At 39.2% G+C, this 19,640-nt stretch overlaps 1 protein-coding gene across 1 annotated transcript in view; it reads left to right on the top strand.

Annotated features, from left to right (window-relative positions):
* Positions 1-19,640, top strand: part of COL19A1 (collagen type XIX alpha 1 chain) — a 301,251-nt gene that overhangs the window by 111,810 nt on the left and 169,801 nt on the right. The window contains exon 13 of the mRNA XM_081094481.1: positions 18,795-18,848. Within this exon, the coding sequence (XP_080950607.1) occupies positions 18,795-18,848 (54 nt within the window). The remainder of the gene's footprint in view (positions 1-18,794; positions 18,849-19,640) is intronic.

The following is a 19,640-nucleotide window of genomic DNA, read 5'->3' on the forward strand; positions in this document are numbered from 1 at the left end:
ACATGTGGTGCTGTGGTGAGATAAATAAATTAAAGCTCTGAGAATAGTGTCTCAAGCATATAATATCTAATGCTAGACATCATTTGTGAATGAACAACTTTAATTTCTAGGGCTTTACCCTTTAAGCAAGTTTTTATTTAGGTATTAAAAAGTTTAATTGAAGATATGTATAAATAACACATCTCTTTATTTGTGGGCATGAAAAATATACTTCACTTATCTTTATGTAAAACAAAGAACCTATAGTCAGGCATATTAAAGAATTTGTTAAAGACAATTTCAAACAAACAGTAGTATATAGAATAGGGTAAGGAATTCCTATGTATACACCAACTGGCTCAACTCATGGCCAATCTTGTTTCAGCTAGAGCTCTTCCTTTATGATTTTGAAGCAATTCCAGGCAGTCTAATATGTATCTCTAAATGGTAAGAACATTTTCCTATATAACCTCTGTACTATTTAAGAGTAATTTCCTTTTTTTTAGGGTTCTTAAATTTTTTTAAAATACATTTTTTTATTGATTAAGATATTACATATGTGTCCTTATCCCCACGTTATCTTCTACCCCCCCCCCCGCCCCCCCCCCCCCCCCCCCGCTCATGCCCTCACCCTCCCGTTGTCCATGTCCATTGGTTAGGTCTATATGCTTGCATATAAGTCCTTTGGTTGATCTTTCCCCCTTACCTTCACCCTCCCCTACCTTCCCTCCAAGGCCCAACAGTCCAATCAATGCCTCTCCGTCTCTGGATCAGTCATTGTTCATCAGTTTATGTTGTTCATTATATTCCACAAATGAGTGAGATCATGTGGTATTTATCCTTCTCTGACTGGCTTATTTCACTTAGCATAATGCTCTCCAGTTCCATCCATGCTTTGGCAAATGGTAAGAGTTCCTTTTTCTTCTTCCTCTTCTTAAAGAATACCTTTCAGCATTTCATATAATGCTGGGTTGGTGGTGATGAACTCCTTTAGCTTTTTCTTATCTGTGAAGCTCTTTATCTGACCTTCAATTCTGAATGATAACTTTGCTGGATAAAGTAATCTTGGTTGTAGGTTCTTGCTATTCATCACTTTGAATATTTCTTGCCACTCTCTTCTGGCCTGCATGGTTTCTGTTGAGAAATCAGCTGACAGTCATATGGGTACTCCCTTGTAGGTAACTGACTTTTTTTCTCTTGCTGCTTTTAAGATTCTCTCTTTGTCTTTTGCTCTTGGCATTTTAATTATGATGTGTCTTGGTGTGGTCCTCTTTGGATTCCTTTTGTTTGGGGTTCTCTGTGCTTCCTGGACTTGTAAGTCTATTTCTTGGACCAGGTAGGGGAAGTTTTCTGTCATTATTGCTTCAAATAGGTTTTCAAGATCTTGCCCTCTCAATTCTTCTGGCACCCCTATAATTCTGATGTTGGTACGCTTGAAGCTGTTCCAGAGGCTCCTTACACTATCTTCATATTTTTGGATTCTTTTTTCTTTTTGCTTCTTTGGTTGGGTATTTTTTGTTTCTTCGTATTTCAAATCTTTGACTTGATTCTTGGGATCCTCTTGTCTGCTGTTGGATCTCTGTATATTATTCTTTATTTCAGTCAGTGTATGCTTAATTTCTAGTTGGTCTTTTTTCATATCCTCCAGGGTCTCACTAAATTTATCGGCAGTTTCCATAAAATTCTTGAAAAACCTTATAAACGTGGTTTTGAACTCTATATCCAGTCATTTGCTTTCCTCCATTTCTGTCATTTGTGACCTGTTTCTTTGTCTCCACATTTTTTATGCTTCCCTGTGTTGGTAGAGTGGTTTTGTGTGCTAGGTGTCCTATAGGGCCCAGTGGCTCAGCCTCCCCAGTTACCTGAGGTGGACACTCCTGGTGCACCCCCTTGTGGGCTTTGTGCACAATTTTGTTGTAGTTATGCCTTGATTGTTGTAGGTATCACTGGGAGGAATTGACCTCCAGGCCAGTTGGAAGTGAGAATCAGCTGTGTCTGCAGTGGGAGAACTTCTGTGCTGAAGACACCCTTCTGGGGCAAGACTTGTTTCAGTGGGGCTTTGGTGCTCACTGAGTCTGCCCCCTGAGTGTGTCCCTTATGGATCTGAGGAGTTGTAATCTGGATGGTCCTACTCTGACCACTGGGTACACTGGCTCTTGGATCTCTAAGGAGGTGCTAATTTAGTCTCTGCCTGAGGTTACCCAGCAGGAGCTACGAAAAGATCTGCAGATTCCCCTTCCTTTTCTGGAGTTTGGAGGTACCCAGAAGAGGCCCAGCTGTGAAGCAATGCAAGCTGCTGTGCAGCCTTGGGCCTTCTCTTGGAAGATCTGGGTCTGTCTGGCCCAGCTGTAATTTGTTAGGTAATTTTCAGGTTGCAAAGGGCCAGGGCATTCATATGCAAAAGCCTCTGCCGCAGCCTGGGTGGGGCGGGGTCTCAAGGAATCAACAGGGCAGAGCAAGCAGCTATGGCTGATCCTCGGCCCTGCCCTAAGGGGCTGCGCATCTCGGTCTCCTGGTAATTTAATTGCTGCAAGCACCTCTGAGGGAAAGCTGCCCTCAAGTTCCGAGTTCTTCCCGCTGCCAGACAGTCCAGTTTCTCCCCGTATGAGTTCTGGGTCCCCAGAGACTTCCCAGAACCGGAGTTCAGAGCAGTCAGGAGCTTGTGACTCCCTCTGGATTCAAAAAGACAGCCGCATCCTCAGGTACCAGCCCCTTTCCACGTGCACTCGAGCCTCCATACCTTTGCACTTTACTTCTGCAGCTCCTGAGTCTCAGAGTGCTTTTCTCTTTCCTTTTAGTTGTAGAATTTCCACTCAGCCAGCCTTCCTGTAGTTCTGGATGATGTCCATTTTATCTTTTTGTTGTATTTTTGAAGTTGTTGTAGGAGGCAGCAATTTCGGTGTTTACCTATGCCGCCATCTTGGTTTCTCCTCTTAAATTTTTTATTGAATTTATTTATTAATCTATATCCTTTAGGTTAATAAAACTATATAGGGTTCAGGTATACAATTCTACATCTATACATTGTATTGTGTGCTCACTACCCTAAGTCAAGTGTCCCTCCATCACCACTTATCCCCCCTTTACCCTCCCCTACCTCCCCACCCCCCTTTCCCTCTTTAACAGTCATTTCTTAATGTCATTAAATAGTCATTTGGTATTTGGATTTCCAACTGTATAATAAAAGTCATTAATTTTTTAAACAATTTGCTTTAGGCAGGATCCAAATAAAGGCTCACACATTCCCGTTGGTTCCTGTGGTTTTACATGTCTACTAATCTGTAATACCCTCTTCTGTCTCTGTTGTTTTGTTGTTTGCTTTCATTAAATTATTTGTTAAGGAAGCAGTGTTGTTTGTCTTGAAGAATTTCCCAGTCTGGATTTTATTACTTCTCCATGATGTAATTTAATATGTTCTCCTCATCTCTGTTTTTCCTTTAAATGAGTAGTTAGATCAGATTTAAGTATGATGTTTTTGGCAAGACTACTTCATCAGTGGTGTGGCATTCTTCTATCATAAGTGACCTAACGTTGGAAAATTTCTTTTTGTGATGATAGCAGCCATTGATCATCAATACCTACACTCATTAACTCACTTAGGGTTGAAAAATAACAATATTTTAATTTTATCACTTCCACTACATTTATTAGCTGGAATATGTCTAGAGGGCAAACTTTCCCTCATCTATTCTCTGATTACCCAGTGGTATGGTTCACAAAGGGAAGTCCTGATAAATATTTTATTCTTTCCATTGATAAACCATTTTTCAAAATAATGAGCTGATTCTCTAATATCTTTCAGTGGTTACCAATTATGTTTTATTTCATTTGTTTATTTTTTAGTATTATGAACATATTTAAATATATTGTAATTTTCCTATTTGACCTCAAATTGTCTCACTCTTGGTCAGTAGGAACCTCTTCCATTTAGCTTCTGAATCCCTTTCACATGAACCAGGCATCTTTGACAACTCTTCTCTATCCTTTAGGACCGTGGTCAGCAAACTGCGGCTCGCGAGCCACATGCGGCTCTTTGGCCTCTTGAGTGTGGCTCTTCCTAAGCCTTAGGAGTACCCTAATTAAGTTAATAGCAATGTACCTACCTATATAGTTTAAGTTTAAAAAATTTGGCTCTCAAAAGAAATTTCAATCATTGTACTGTTGATATTTAGCTCTGTTGACTAATGAGTTTGCAGACCACTGCTTTAGGATAACATGGTCCAGGCTCCTGCACATTATTTAAGTCCTAATTATATTTCAAAGCCTAACTTAGTTTTCATGTCCAACACGAAGACTTTCTGACCACAAATGACCACAGTACCTACCTCACCACTGAATCCCTGTGGCTCTCAAAGTTGTGGGCTCCTTTGTCAATAATCAGAGGCTGGTCTTCTCTAAATAGCAGCGGTGAGTCCTCATGTCCCCAGTGCTTGGCTAAGGCATTGCATAGAGTTGTTATGTGATCAACTTCTCTGATTACTTTATACTACCTTAGTCAGGTAAGCTTATAAGAATAAGCCTTTCAAGAATTTAATGGGAATAATTTTATTTAGTATGGGGTTTGAGATTCTAAGGTCGGTTAAGACATTTTCTGGTCTTGCATGTATAATTGGATTTTTTTTCCTCAGTCAAGATTCAATGAGTAAAATTAAATTAAGCCACAAACTTTGTAATAGTAATATTAGTAAAAGTTGTAAAAAAATAGTACAGAAGCCATCCATATAACCTTTAACTCAAATGATAAATCATTTGTGTTTCCTCTCTCTCTCTCTCTCTCTCTCTCTCTCTCTCTTTCTCCCTACTTCCCTCCCTCTCATATTTATATGTATAACTATATATAATTATATATAAACAAATATATATACCAGTAATTTGAGAATGTTACTTATGTCATGGCCCTTTATCTCTAAATATTTCATTGTGTATTTTCTAAAAGTAGGGATATTCTCTTACATAATCACAATGATCAGTTTTATAAGGTTACATTAATTCATGTTTTGATTTAACAGAAATAAGTAACACTTATGCACACTTTATAAACACATTTCTCAGGCAGCAGCTCAAAATAATGCCAAGAGATAGATGACATTATTAGGCAAGTTTATCGATAAGGAAACAGAAGCCCTGAAAGGTTTTACTGGTGTTAAATTCTTCCCTTTATAAATCTTGCTGACTCTAATTGAGTGAGACCTCGTAGAAAGTTTATAGATTTAATGCCAAAGCAAACAGAGAAGAAAACTCTCTAGTCCATGCATCCTGGTCAAACAAAAAGCAAATTACAGACAGCATGAGAGGAATGGGTCCTTGGACCTCGTTTCGATTTGCCTGTGATGAGTGTGGAGATCGGTCATTCTCACTAGATTCCCAAGCAGCAGCCGTGACAGAACGAACTGTCTCTCCCCGATGAGTATAAAGTTTCATCTTCTTTCCTCATCAGCAAAATGAAATGACATAGAGAATTTTGAAAAGGGCCTGAAATATTATTACATATATCATTATAATGAAGAAATTTTTACACTAATTCCCAGGTGACTTTGCAGTTTTTAGAATTCACTCTAGATATGGAATGAGTTCCAAATCAGCCAGAAGTACTCTCATTTAAAATGCCATTTTTTAATTTGAAATTCCTCTTTTTTATATATATATATATATATTTTATTGATTTTTTACAGAGAGGAAGGGAGAGAGATAGAGAGTTAGAAACATCGATGAGAGAGAAACATCGATCAGCTGCCTCCTGCACATCTCCCACTGGGGATGTGCCCGCAACCCAGGTACATGCCCTTGACCGGAATCGAACCTGGGACCTTTCAGTCTGCAGGCCGACGCTCTATCCACTGAGCCAAACCGGTTTCGGCTCGAAATTCCTCTTGATGATGTTTTATTCAGAAGTACTTTTGGGAGACCTAATGTGTGTCTCTGCCTATGTACATCTTAGGAGAGGCAGACCAGACTGATGAGGAGAGGGCCTATATCAGCATACCTCATATCCTGCCACTCCCTGCTCATGCTCCATTCACCTGCTCAGACATCACCTTAGGCCTGGCTTTCCTAAAGAGGCACTCTCTTGTTATCTCACATTTCCTAGGATTCATTCATTCTCCCTCCCCTCCCTCCCCTCCTCTCTCCTTATCTCTCCTCTCCCCAAACTGCCTTCTCAGCTAATCTGAAAATACTTTAGGTCATATTATTTGTCATACCTAAAGTTGTGACCACAATTTTAAGCTAAGTGGGAGGGTGGGCTGTAGCATACCATCTTGCTAGCATTTGGACTATTTCTATTTCTTTCATTGGATTGTTTGTCTTCCTATGGTTGAGTTGTAGAGAGTGTTTCTTGAAAAACTATTTGTTCTTCATATACAAAATATGAACCACAATAAGTTTATAATCTTAATTATTAATATATCTGCATGTTTAGTTACTAAAGGAAATTGATATGACTGATTTTATAGAAGTTATTTTGTTAGATTAAGTTCTTCCCCTTGGAGAGATAACTTAATTAGATTTATGTCACAAAAGCAATTAGGTGAGTAATCTTGGCTGTAATCCATTTAAATAAAAGAATTTCAGTTTGTGACATAATAAGTAAGTCTATCAAGACAGTCATTTTGAAGCTTTATAAAGCAGGGGCATTGGTCTCTAAACACAAAATTATCTCAGCCTTTATTTTTATGCATCCTGTATGTGTTAAGTCATGTTTTATTTTTTAAAGTTATTTTTATTGTTGACAGTATTACAAGTGTCTCCTCCCCCGCCCCCATTGACCTCCTCCATGTAATTCATAATATAGCACCTTACATATAATTTTTTTATCTCAGCATTATAACACTACCAATTAGGTAGGTTTAGAAGTTAGTTGCGCCCTAACCCGTTTGGCTCAGTGGATAGAGCATCAGCCTACAGACTGAAGAGTCCCAGGTTCGATTCCGGTCAAGGGCATGTACCTTGGTTGCGGGCACGTCCCCAGTGGGGAGTGTGCAAGAGGCAGCTGACCAATGTTTCTGACTCTCTCTCCCTCTCCCTTCCTCTCTGTAAAAAATCAATAAAATATATCTTTTTAAAAAAGAAGTTAGTTGTTTTTTCCCCAGTGGGGAGTGTGCAGGAGGCAGCTGATCAATGTTTCTGACTCTCTCTCCCTCTCCCTTCCTCTCTGTAAAAAATCAATAAAATATATCTTTTTAAAAAAGAAGTTAGTTGCTTTTGCCAGTTAAAAATCCCAAAAGGCCAATAATGGGAAAGACTATGAAGATTCACACAGCTGCAGAGACAGACGTGTTATTAGACTCAGACCTCCTGTTTCCAAGTGCCAGACTCAGTTCAGTAGATCACAGTTAGGACCTCAAGCTCTGGATTGACAGTTTTTGAAAATCTATCATGTTTCTCAGTATATATTTAGCTGCCAGAGACATACTTAGTCACTTATTTTTTGTCATCATAAGTAACAACAACAAAGCAGTAAATTATTATCTGTTATAAGGTATAAGTCACAGATACTTTTATCTTAGAAAATTATTTAGAAAAGTTCTGTTTTATAACTTCTTTGATTAATCTATATATATGGGTTTCTAGTATACTATGTGTGTGTATTTATAATCAAAAAATTATTTTAATAGTTTAAATTACTGAAAAACTAATTATGTAAGTTTATTTAAGTCTTTACACCTTAATAATTCACCAAAGAAATGTGTTTTGTTTCTGATCTCCTAAACTAAGTAGATTTATTTCTATTCCAATATAGCTGAGAATAATATGTTTCATAGTCTTCTTATAAAGTTTATAAATTTATTTCCTTAGAGTTTGTATTGCTCTCATATATAATAATATAAAATATATTTGCATTTTACATAAAATATATATGTAATCTAACAGGGTAAAAGGATGACTGCGAAACCATGTACATATGCAGGGGAAATCTGAATAAGACCAGTAAAGGGAAAAGAAAGATCTGACAAAGGGCTACAACATTAAATTCATTCTCCAGCCCATCCACAGATTGATCAGGAAAGGGTGGGAGTCTTATGAACTTGAGGTGCTAGAACACAACTTCTGTCTAAACCCTTGGATGATGACTAAACTATTTGGACACAGGAGTGATCCCAAGGAAATCAGTTTATGTCATGGGAGTCCCAGGAGGAGGGGAAAGAGATAAATAAGATACAAACAAGAGCCAAAAACTTCCAAAATTTGATGAAAAATACTAGTCTCTAGATCCAAGAAACACAATAGAACTCAAGTAGGATAAACACAAAGAGGACTACATTTAGACACATCATAGTGAAACTGCTGATAAGCCAAAGACAAACAGTAAATCTTGAAAGCACCAAGAGAAAAACATCATGGAATCACAATAATAATAGTGGCTAATGTCTCTTTACAAACTGTGGAGACCAGAAAACAGTAAAAATGACATATCCAAGAAGAAATTGTCAACTAAAAATTCTATATCCAGTGAAAATATATTTCAAAGATGAAGGCAAAAATAAAGAGATTTCCAATAACAAAAAGTAAAATGAATTTTTGCTAGCAGACATGACCTATAAGAGTTACTAAAGAAATCTTTCAGGCTGAAAATAAATGATGAGAGATAGTAATTTGAATGAATAAGAGGGAAGGAAAAGTACTGGAAATTGTAAATATATGGGTAAATGTAAAAGATTCTGTGTTTGTCTGAATGTGTGTGTGTGTGTGTGTGTGTGTGTGTATAAATGTATACATTTTTATTCTCTTTTCTTCTTTTAATTTCCTTAAAAGCATATTTTAAAGCAGAACTGTAACACTGTACTGTTAGATTTATAGCAGATGGATATAATATATGTGACATAGTAATACACTAAAACGGGAAGGAAATAAAGCTTAATTGTAGCAAATTTGCCATAGTATACTGAAATTAAGTCAGTATTAGCTGAAATAGATTGTGATAAGTTAAAGATGCATATTGTAAGTGCTAGAGCAAATACTTTTTAAAACTCTCACATAAGCTAATCATAAGAGAAAACTAAAATAGCATGCTAAAAATATTTTTAATAAAATGAAGGCAGTGAGAAAAGAACAAAGGAATTAAAATGATATGAGGCACATGGAAATTAAATAATAAAATAGAAACCTTTACCTTACCCAAGGTCACAAAGGATTTCTTCTATGTTTTATTCTAGAAATTTTATAGTTTTAGATTTATATTTGAGTCTAAATTTCATTTGAGTTCGTTTTCTTGTAGGATGAGATTTATGGACTGAAGTTATTATTATTATTTTTTTTTGCACATGGGTAGCCCCATACCAAAATTACATTAAATGTGATCTAAAGTCATATGGGCAGTTTACCTACTCTTAGAAGAAAACTGGGCAGTAGAGCCTCCATGTCTGTCAGCTGGACACCTACCCTGCAAGTCACTCATGAGTGGCTTTAAATGCTTGACTTAGATGTTCATGCCTTTCTTTCATCTTTAAAATGGGATTAATGGTACATTAAATTTCAATTCAAGGAGAATTTATGATTATATATATTTATATTTATGTATTTATTCACAATCACCATAATGCCTCCCCATCCCCCCCAGTGCTGGAAGGACAGAGACTATCTTCTGAGGTCTACAGCTGAGCAAAATGCCATTCAGAAATCTTGGCTTCCAGTGCTGTGGGCCCATCAAGTCAAGAGAATTTTCAGGGACAATGGAGCTAAGCTTCCTTGTCAGATTTTTTAAATCCATTCTATTTTTGTTGTTGTTGTTAATCCTCACCGGAGGATATTTTTTCATTGATTTTAGAGAGAGAGGAAGGGAGGGGAGAGAGAGAGACACACACACATGGGGGCTACCCTGGATTGGTGACCTCCCACACATATGACCAGGACCAGGGATCGAGTCTGCAACCAAGGTATGTGTCCTTGATCGGAATCAAAACTGGGACCCTTCAGTCTGCGGGCCAACACTCTATAGACTGAGCCAAACTGGCTAGGACCTTTCTATTAATTTATGAATCCATTCAGTAATCATTAATTGAGAAACTACAGTAGTTCATTTTATTTTTTAACTGATTTTAAAAAGAGGAAGGAGTAGAGAAAGAGAGACAGACAGACAGACATCAATGTGAGAGTAACATCAGTTGGCTGCCTCCCACACGTGCCCTGACCAGGGATCGACCCTGCAACCTGAGCATGTGCCTTGACCGGGAATGGCACCCATCACCTTTTGTGTGCAGAATAATGCTTCAACCAACTGAGCCACACTGGCCAGGGCAAGAAAGTGCTATAGTTTAGCTCTTGCACTAGGAGCTAGAGATAAACCAGTGAATAAGGAGAATGCAGATCCACTCCTTAGGTCAGCGGTTCTCAACCTGTGGGTCACGACCCCTTTGGGGGTCGAACGACCCTTTCACAGGGGTCGCCTAAATACATCCTGCATATGAGATATTTACATTATGATTCACAACAGTAGAAAAATTACAGTTATGAAGTAGCAAAGAAAATAATTTTATGGTTGGGGGTCACCACAACATGAGGAACTGTATTAAAGGGTTGCAGCATTAGGAAGGTTGAGAACCACTGCCTCAGGTGATTTAAATTCTAGCATGGCCCTTTGGAACCCAGGGATCTGTGGAGAGAGAGGCAGGGAGAAAGGCTTTGCCGTGGCCAAGGCAAGTTGAGCTGCTCTCTGCAGGACTAGGTTAAACCTCATCAAGCCTGTTGCTGCTCTTCATCTTTAATCCTCTCCTATGTGGTGAGAGAAGCTATGTGGAGACATGATTAAAGCTCTTGGGAGATAGAGTTTTAAGTCCAACAAAGTGGTATAATCACAGATTAAACCAAACAGGTAGAGAAAGAATCAAAGGAGGAAAAAAAAATCAAAGGAGGCTGTATTTAGATGATGCATTAGTGAATTTGATATCCATTTAAAGGTATTGAGTATTCTAAAAATCATCTCCTACGCCCCAGTGACGACAACTCTGTCATGGAGGAGAAAATCATGTGTCGTGGATGGAACAGCTTGGCTCTCTTAGCACTGGGCTGGGAGTCTTGTCTCAGGCTGTTTCCCTACGTGAAAATGGAATAGCAGGTATCTTTAACAATTTCCTCCTTTGTCTCTTATAAAAATAAAATAATATAAAAATGAAAGTCATGTGGAAATACAAATAACCTGGTATAACCAAAACAACTTTTAAAGAAAAATCTGAAGGACTAATACTATCTGATTTTAATATTTAACATAAAGATAAAGTAATAAAGAAAGTGTCATGTTAGTGTAAAGATAGACAAATGGAAAAGAATAGAGCCCAGAAATAACCCCACATATAGATGGACAACTTACTTTTAAAAAAGGTACAAAGACAATTCACTAGATAATGGATAGTTTTTTTAACAAAACTGTTGGAACAATTAAATATTTATTTTTTAAATAAAATAATTTCAATTCATATCTGTCACATTATTCATTATAGGTGCATATAGCCACTTTATAAAATAACTAAGTTTATTTATAAATAAAGTCTTAGATATTATACTAAAAAGATAATCCATAAAAGAAAAAGTTGATATGTTAGAGTTTATAAAAATTTAAAATCATTTTTTAAAGACTCTGCTAAAAGAATGAAAAAACAAACTACATTGGGAGAAAATCTTTGCAAATTACATATATCATTAAAGGGTTTTTATCAAAATATATAAATAACTCTAAAAAATCCTATTTTAAAAAAATTAATAAATAATTTGAATAAACACTCTCTATAAACACATGAAAAAAGTACTCAGCATTAGTCATTAAGGAAATGCAAAAGCAAAAAAAGTTTTAAATCCTTGGAAATGTTTGTTATTTAATTTGATGTTTTTATGGGCAAATACATATATCAAAACTTATCAAGTTATATACATCATATCAAAACTTATCAAGTTATATACATCATATATGTGCAGTTTATTGTATGTCAATTATGCCTCAATAAAGATGTAGAAGATTTTAAAATTTAAAAATACCATTACAAAAATAAAAAGCCAAACTATATTTTGGGAGAAAATATTTGCAAATTATATATCTGATAGTATCTAAAGAACTTGTATAAATAATATGTAAAAAACTTTTACAACTCAATGATAAGTTAGGCAAATTAATTAAAGAGGAGCAAAAGATTTGAATGTGCACTTCATCAGAGAAGATATGTGTATGGCTAATAAGCACATAAAAAAATCATTAATCATTAAGAAAACTCAAATTAAAACTGCAGTGAGGTATCACTTTGCACCCACTGGAGTGGCTGTAATAAAATAAGACTGACAATACCAACTGTTGGTGAGGATTAGTAGAAATTTGAAACCCTTATATGCTGATGATGGTAATGTAAAATGATACAGGCACTTTGGAAATAGGTTTGGAAGTTTCCTAAAAAGTTAAACATGCACTTATTATATGATCTGGTAATTATACTCCAGGATATTTATTTACCCAGGAGAAGTTGTAATACATGTATGTCATTGTCCGTAGCACCCTTATTTAGAACTAGAGGCGTGGTGCATGAGATTCATGCACTTGGGGAAGAGTGGGGTCCCTCAGCCTGGCCTGCACCCCCTCGCAGTCCAGGAGTCCTCGGGGGATATCCAACTGTCGGACATCCTTAGCATTGCTGTGGAGGCGGGAGAGACTGCCGCCACTGTCGCTGTACTTGCCAGCCATGAGCCCAGCTTCTCACTGAGCAGCGCTCCCCCTGTGGGAGTGCACTGACCACCAGGGGGCAGCTCCTGCATTGAATGTCTGCCCCCTCGTGGTCAGTGCGCATCATAGCAACTGGTCGTTCCACTGTTTGGTTGATTTGCATATTAGCCCTTTATTATATAGGATAGCTAAATATGGGAAATTGGTAAATGGATAAACAAAATGCCACACATATATCCATACTAAGAATACTGCTCAGAAATTAGTAATGAACTACTTATCCTTGCAACAAAATGGGTAAACTTCAAAACCACTATGCTGCATCAAAGAAGCCAGACCAAGAAAGGCTGCATGTTGTATATGAAATTTCCAGAAAGAAAATAAAAAGAGAGAGAGAGAGAAAGTGTATCAGTGATTGCCTGGGCTGTAGATATGATGTGCAACTGACTACAAATTTGACACAAGAAAGCTTTCTGCATGATGGGAATATTTTAATCCTGAATTGTGGTGATGGTTGCACAATGAAATAATTGTAATGAAACTCATTGAACTGTACATGTAAAACATGTCATTATTATGGTGTATAAGTTGTACTTTAAAAATAAAAAAGATATCTAGTCTGGAAGTAGGAATTTGAGACTCATTAGCATATACATGGTCACTATAATTATGAAAGTGGAGAAGATGCCTAGAGGAAGTCCATTGAAAGGGAAAATTTAAGAACCTGGTACAGATCCCTATGGACTAGAAATGCCTAGAGCACCCAGCACAAAAGAAAATGAGAAAATGTGGCTATAGAAGTAGAAAGAAAAAAAACACCAAATATTATAGTGTCTCAGCAAGCAAGTATTGCTCAGAGGGTGCTGGTCAAAATAAAAGATACTAAATGCTATAAGTGGCTCAAAGAAGAAAACACACCAAAAGGTGTCTAATGGTGGCACCTAAGACCTTGGAATGACCAGCTTCTGAGGAGCAGGAAGGGTACAGGGCAATCTGGAGTAGACTTTGAAGTGAGTTAGAGGCAATGGAATGCAGACAAGAAGTCTGGGAGGTCTGCTTCAATGTTTATCTGAAAATGGACAGAGGCAGATGAAGCAGAAACTGACAGGAGATGCAAGTGAGAGATTTTTGTTTCCATAAAAGTTCAACTGCACATTTCACTGTAGTTGGAAAGATGTGAGTAGGAGGAAGGATGTTGAGGATTCAGAGGAAAGGGCATCAACCCTATCTAATAAAAGGGTAATATGTAAATTAACCACCACTCCGCGACAAAGATGGTGGCGCCCATAGTGGCCGGGACGGGACGCTGGAGGTGTTGCCCAGCAACGCTTGCCCAGTGTCTGGCCCAGCTGCATGGAGGGAGGGGTAGGGAGGGGCCTTGGGCCAGAGTCAGCCTCGAGGAATGCCCAGCATCTGCGCCTTGGCCGGATGGAGGGAGGGGAGGGCAGGGGCGTTGGGCTGGAGTTCGAGGCGAGGGATACGGGGCTCTCAGCAATGTGAGCCTAGCGTCTGTGCTGAAGGAGGGGAGGGGAGAGGCCTTGGGCCGGAGTTCACAGCAAGTAATGCTGGACTCACGGAGTCCACCTCCAGGGATGCCCCGTGTCCGCACCCTGGCCAGAGGGAGGGAAGGGCAGGGGCCTTGGGCCAGAGTCCACGACGAGGGATGCTGGGCTCACTGCAATGCCAGCCCAGCATCTGTGACACACTGAAGTAGGGGAGGGGAGGAGCCTGGGGCTGGAGTCCCTGGCAAGGAACACTGGGCTCATGGCAATGTGTTCAGCTTTAGAAGTTATTTACTAACCATCAGTAAGTAAATAACTTCTAAAGTCGAACATGTGTGCTTGGCCGGGTGAAGAGAGAGGAGGGCAAGGGGCCTCAGGCCAGAGTCTGAGGTGAGGGATGCTGGCATCTTTGCAGGCCAGGCTGAGGGACCCCTCCCCCCCCCACCCCAATGCACGAATTTTGTGCATCGGGCCTCTAGTTTAAACATAAATTGCATGAGAAGAAATAGATGGAATTGAAAGCACAGGTTGAGGGATAAGTATTAAAGAGAGAATGAAACAGTTCTTCTATGCATAAGAATAGAGGGAATGGTGGTATAGATGTAAGTTAATTCATAGATTTCAAGGCATTAGGGAAAAGCTTCTTGGATGGCTTCTGCTTTCTCTGCAGGAAGCATGGCCATCTGAGAGTAAGAGCAGAAACCCTAATACTAAGGATTTGAAGGGAATAGAGTAGATTAACGACCTAGAATGAGGTTAGTCATCATGAATTTATAATGGTGCTTCACTGCCCCATTATATAATTTTCTCCTGAATTAGTCAACAGCTTAGGAACAAGAGAGAAGATGGATAGTTGGATTCTTTGAACTTGGCGCCACCGGGAAGACGGAGAAGATCCAGGGTATACTAGTATAGAGTGGAGATAACAGAGCAGTTGAAGGATAGATCGTGAGTATGGACAAAAATGCAGACCCTGGGGGCTGATGGACATCACCTTCACTTGGGTTGCCCTGAAACAAGGTTCAAGACAATGCTTGGGGCAGGTAGTTTATCTGAGAGGGATCTCAAGAAACAGGTGTTAAGGGGCGGGGAGGATAAGTCAAGTAACAAGAAAAAGTTCATAAAAGGGTATGTTTTAAGCTGGTTATCATTGTAGGGAACTGGGACTGAGTTATGCTGGGGATCCTCTGAGGAATCATGGGGAACATGCCTTGTAGTTGTCTCTATAGGCTAGGAAATGGACGCATGAATCCACCCACCCCTGTCACTCTTTGGCGGAAGACTGCTTCCAGGGATCTTATACCCTCCCCTACCCCACCTCCCTTCCAGGCTGCCTTCTGGGGATGAAAAAATACTCCAGCCTCAGAAACACCAAAGTCAGGAACACAAAGATAGGAAGGAAAGTTGAGCTTGAGGTGAAATGTGGACAGCATCCAAGACTCCATAGGAACTGAACACCACAACTTGAGCAGAAAACTGAAGGAAGCTTAGGGCATGTGGTACAAGGTCAAATTAGACCAATTGAATGAAAGTCCCTGTGAATCAAAGTAATTGAGCAAATAACGCGAGATAATAGGAGTTCTTTGACCATGTGCAAGTTACATATGTCCTCTGAGATGTGAATTTATCATAGGTAAATGGAGATGAGAACCCCCACTTATAATTACTGCTAGAATTTAAAAGAGTCCTTACTATGCAAGCACTTCGCATGGATTCTGGCATGTAGTAAGGCATATAAAACAGAAGCTAATATATTATTGCTGGTATCTATTGAAACATTAGTAATGCTAATAACTACTGTACCTGCATAATGGATAATAATTGATTAATTCAACCTCTATAAAAAGGTTTCACTACTTACCTAAATGTAATAGTTTAAATACCAAAGCATTGTGGTTTTGTTGGGAAGGACATTAACTTTTCACATAGTTTTGAAATTAGTTTCATCAAAGAATAGGCATTGGAAAAATCTTAAATGTAATCTAATTCCCATTCATCCTCTTTCCTTTGGTTGGGATTGCACTTAAGTTTCTATCAGTCTAGAATGATTTATTGTATTTTCCAAGAAATCTTCAGAGATGTTCTGTTGGGTTTGTATTTTTAATTTTTTCTGCTTTTGAACTTATCCAAACACTGAAAAGCAATCTAAATGCATCTACTCTCCAACAACCTCTGGTGGCAAATAAAATTTCCTTTAATTCTACCTTAAATCTGTAGTGCTGTGTTTTTACTCATTTTCTTCTCAGTGAATAAAAAAGTAACAGCTGGTTACTATTGTCAACTTTCTTTTGTTCAGGAGTTATTTAGTATGCAATGCTTGAATATCATTATGTTTTTGTCTGGATATAGAATTCCCCCTGCCTTTTTATCCCCCAAAGAATGATAGAATTTACAATGGAGATGCTTTAGAGTTCACCTAGTCCCAAATATAACCTGATGAATTAATACCAGTTAAAATATTAATGTCATCTTGCATTTCTTTTTTATTGCTTGTAGTAAATTACCTGATATATCCTTTGCTCAGTTACCAATTGGGATATTATTCTTTTTCTTATGTATGATAAACACTGTGTGTTAACTAGTAAGCCACCATATACTCTTCCCCATTTTTTTCACTTGCCTTTTAGTTTAGCTTGTGGTATTTATTGTTGTCTTGCAAGTATCCTATATAATAAAAGGGTAATATGCAAATTGACCCTAACAACAGAATGATTGGGAATGACTGGTCACTATGACACACACTGACCACCAGGGGGCAGATACTCAATGCAGGAGCTGCCCCCTGGTGGTCAGCACACTCCCACAAGGAGAGCTCTGCTTAGCCACAAGCCAGGGTGACGGCTGCCAGTACAGCGGTGGTGGTGGGAGACTCTCCAGCCTCCTCAGCAGCACTAAGGATGTCCAACTGCAGCTTAGGCCTGCTCCCTGCTGGCAGGTGGACATCCCCCAAGGGCTGCCGGGCTGCCAGAGGGATGTCTGATTGCCAGCTTAGGCCCAATACTCCAGGGAGCTGGCCTAAGCCAGCAGGTGATCATCCCCCAAGGGGCCCCAGACTGTGAGAGGGCACAGGCCAGGCTGAGGGACCCCCCGAGTGCACAAATTTTTGTGCACTGGGCCTCTAGTCTATATATATATATATAATGTAAAAGCCTAAGCTACCATTGCATCCAAAACAACTGAACGGACGACCAAACAGGCTGCATGGGGCGAACAGGCTGGCAGGGGGGTTAGTGAGGGCCGACCAAATGACTGAGCAGCAGGCTGCATGGAGCAACCAGGCCAGCAGGGGGGCAGTGAGGGGCGACCAAACCACTGAACAGCAGGCTGTGTGGGGCAACCAGGCCAGCAGGGGGGGCAGTTGGAGGTGACCAGGCCAGCAGGGGGGGGGGGCAGTGAGGGGCGACCAGGCTGGCAGGGGGGCAGTAAGAGGTGACCAGGCCAGTGGGGGAGGCAGTTAGGGCTGACCAGGCCAGCAGTGGGGGGCAGTTAGGGGCGATCAGACAGGCAGGCAGGTGAGCAGTTAGGAGCCAGTGGTTCCAGATTGTGAGAGGGATGTCCAACATCCGGTTTAGGCCCTATCCCCAGGATCTGGCCTAAACCAGCAGTTGAACATCCCCTGAGGGGACCCAGATTGGAGAGGGTGCAGGCTGGGCTGAGGGGACGCCCCCCCATGCACGAATTTCATGCACCGGGCCTCTAGTATAATTAATATTTTGTCACATATATAATTTTTTCTATTATAAATTTCTTCTCTAGGTTCCATGCTTAAAGACCTCTGACTTACCATGAGCTCTAAGCTATGTTCACTTATATTTTCTTCTGCTCCTTTAATATTTTCATTTCTAAGTGGGCTCTCTAACCTATACAGAATTAAATTAAATACAAGACTGCACATTTATTCTTAATAAAGTCCATGTTGTTTATTATAGTATATCATTCCAGTCTGTTGTAGCATTTCATATTACAAATCTGTTATATATACTTTCATGATATATAATATATTAGTGATTCTCACCTAGAGGCCATTTTGCCCTCTGTGGGAAATTTGGCAATGTCTGGAGATATTTTTATTTTTAAGATTGAGGGTAGAGGGGCTGGGGGAGAGGCTGGCTACTGGCCTCTAGTGAAAAGAAGCCAGAGATGATGCTAAACATCCTACAATAGAGAGGAGAGCCCTAAACAAAGGATTGTCAATGATGCCAAGATTAAGAGAACTTGATAAGTGTGAGATATTGATCCATTGGGTACCATTCCTCTACCAGTTTTATACCCACTGTAGTAATATAACCTAGTCTGTATTTCTTTTTCCTTCTCGTATTATTTCCTTATGATACAATCTTAGAAGTGAAATCACTGAGCCAAATGAAATGAACAGATTTAAGACCCTGATATATATTGCCAGATTGCCCTCCAGAAAGTTCCTTATTGCTTATAGAGGCAAATAAATAATCCTTGTTTTATTTCTACTCTAATCATTTTTATGCAGCTTTTCTTGGACCTTTAAACCCCTCTCTGATTCTAGATCTCAGAATTATTTTTTAAGGAAATGTTTCTTTCAAGGGATTAACAAAGTAATCACATTTTTATAAATACCCAAACAGTGTAACTCTTTTGTTTTTTCTTAGTAAAGGTATATATATACAATATTTTTCATTGTATAAATTGTTTCTTTCTAGGGTGAACAAGGAGAAAAAGGCGATCCAGGTCTGGCTGGCATTAATGGAGAAGATGTAAGCCCAACTCTCTTTTTTCTAGTAGGCTTTACATTTTGCTACTGAAATATGTTGGCTACCTGATGCTATTACGATTCAACTACAGTGTAAGAATAAAGGCAATTTTTTCACATGGCTTAGTAGAGACCCAGAGGTTTTAATTTCACTACAGGTTGTTCCTTGACTTTATATACAGTTGACTGTTGAACAATGTGGTATCAAACCTTGCACCGTTGAAAATGTGCATATAACTTTTGACTGCCCCAAAACTTAGTTGGTTCCACGGTGTGCGTGTGTGCGTGCCAAAACATACACACACACACACACACACACACACACACACACACACTGCCTCTGTGGGTACCAAAATCCAAGGAAGCTCAAGCACTCTGGATAAAATGGAATAGATCAATGTTTATAGGTGACCCTCCACATGCATGGGCTCCTAACCACAGATCAGAAATAATACAGGTATTTATTGAAAACAATCCACATAGCAGCACAATTTACAATAGCTAAGATTTGGAAACAGCCTAAGTGCCCATCAACAGATGAGTGGATAAAGAAGCTCTGGTACATTTACACAATGGAATACTCTGCATCTGTAAAAGAGAAGGATCTCTTACCCTTTGAGGCAGCATGGAGAGACCTGGAGATTATTATGCTAAGCGAAATAAGCCAATCAGAGAAAGGTAAGTATCACACGATGGCACTCATATGTGGAATCTAATGAACAAAATAAACTGATGGACAAAATAGATCCAGAGACACAGAAGCATGGAACAGACTGTCAAATTTCAGAGGGAAGAC

This window comes from Myotis nattereri, assembly GCF_964212035.1.
Source record: "Myotis nattereri genome assembly, chromosome: 6".
NCBI lineage: Eukaryota > Metazoa > Chordata > Mammalia > Chiroptera > Vespertilionidae > Myotis > Myotis nattereri.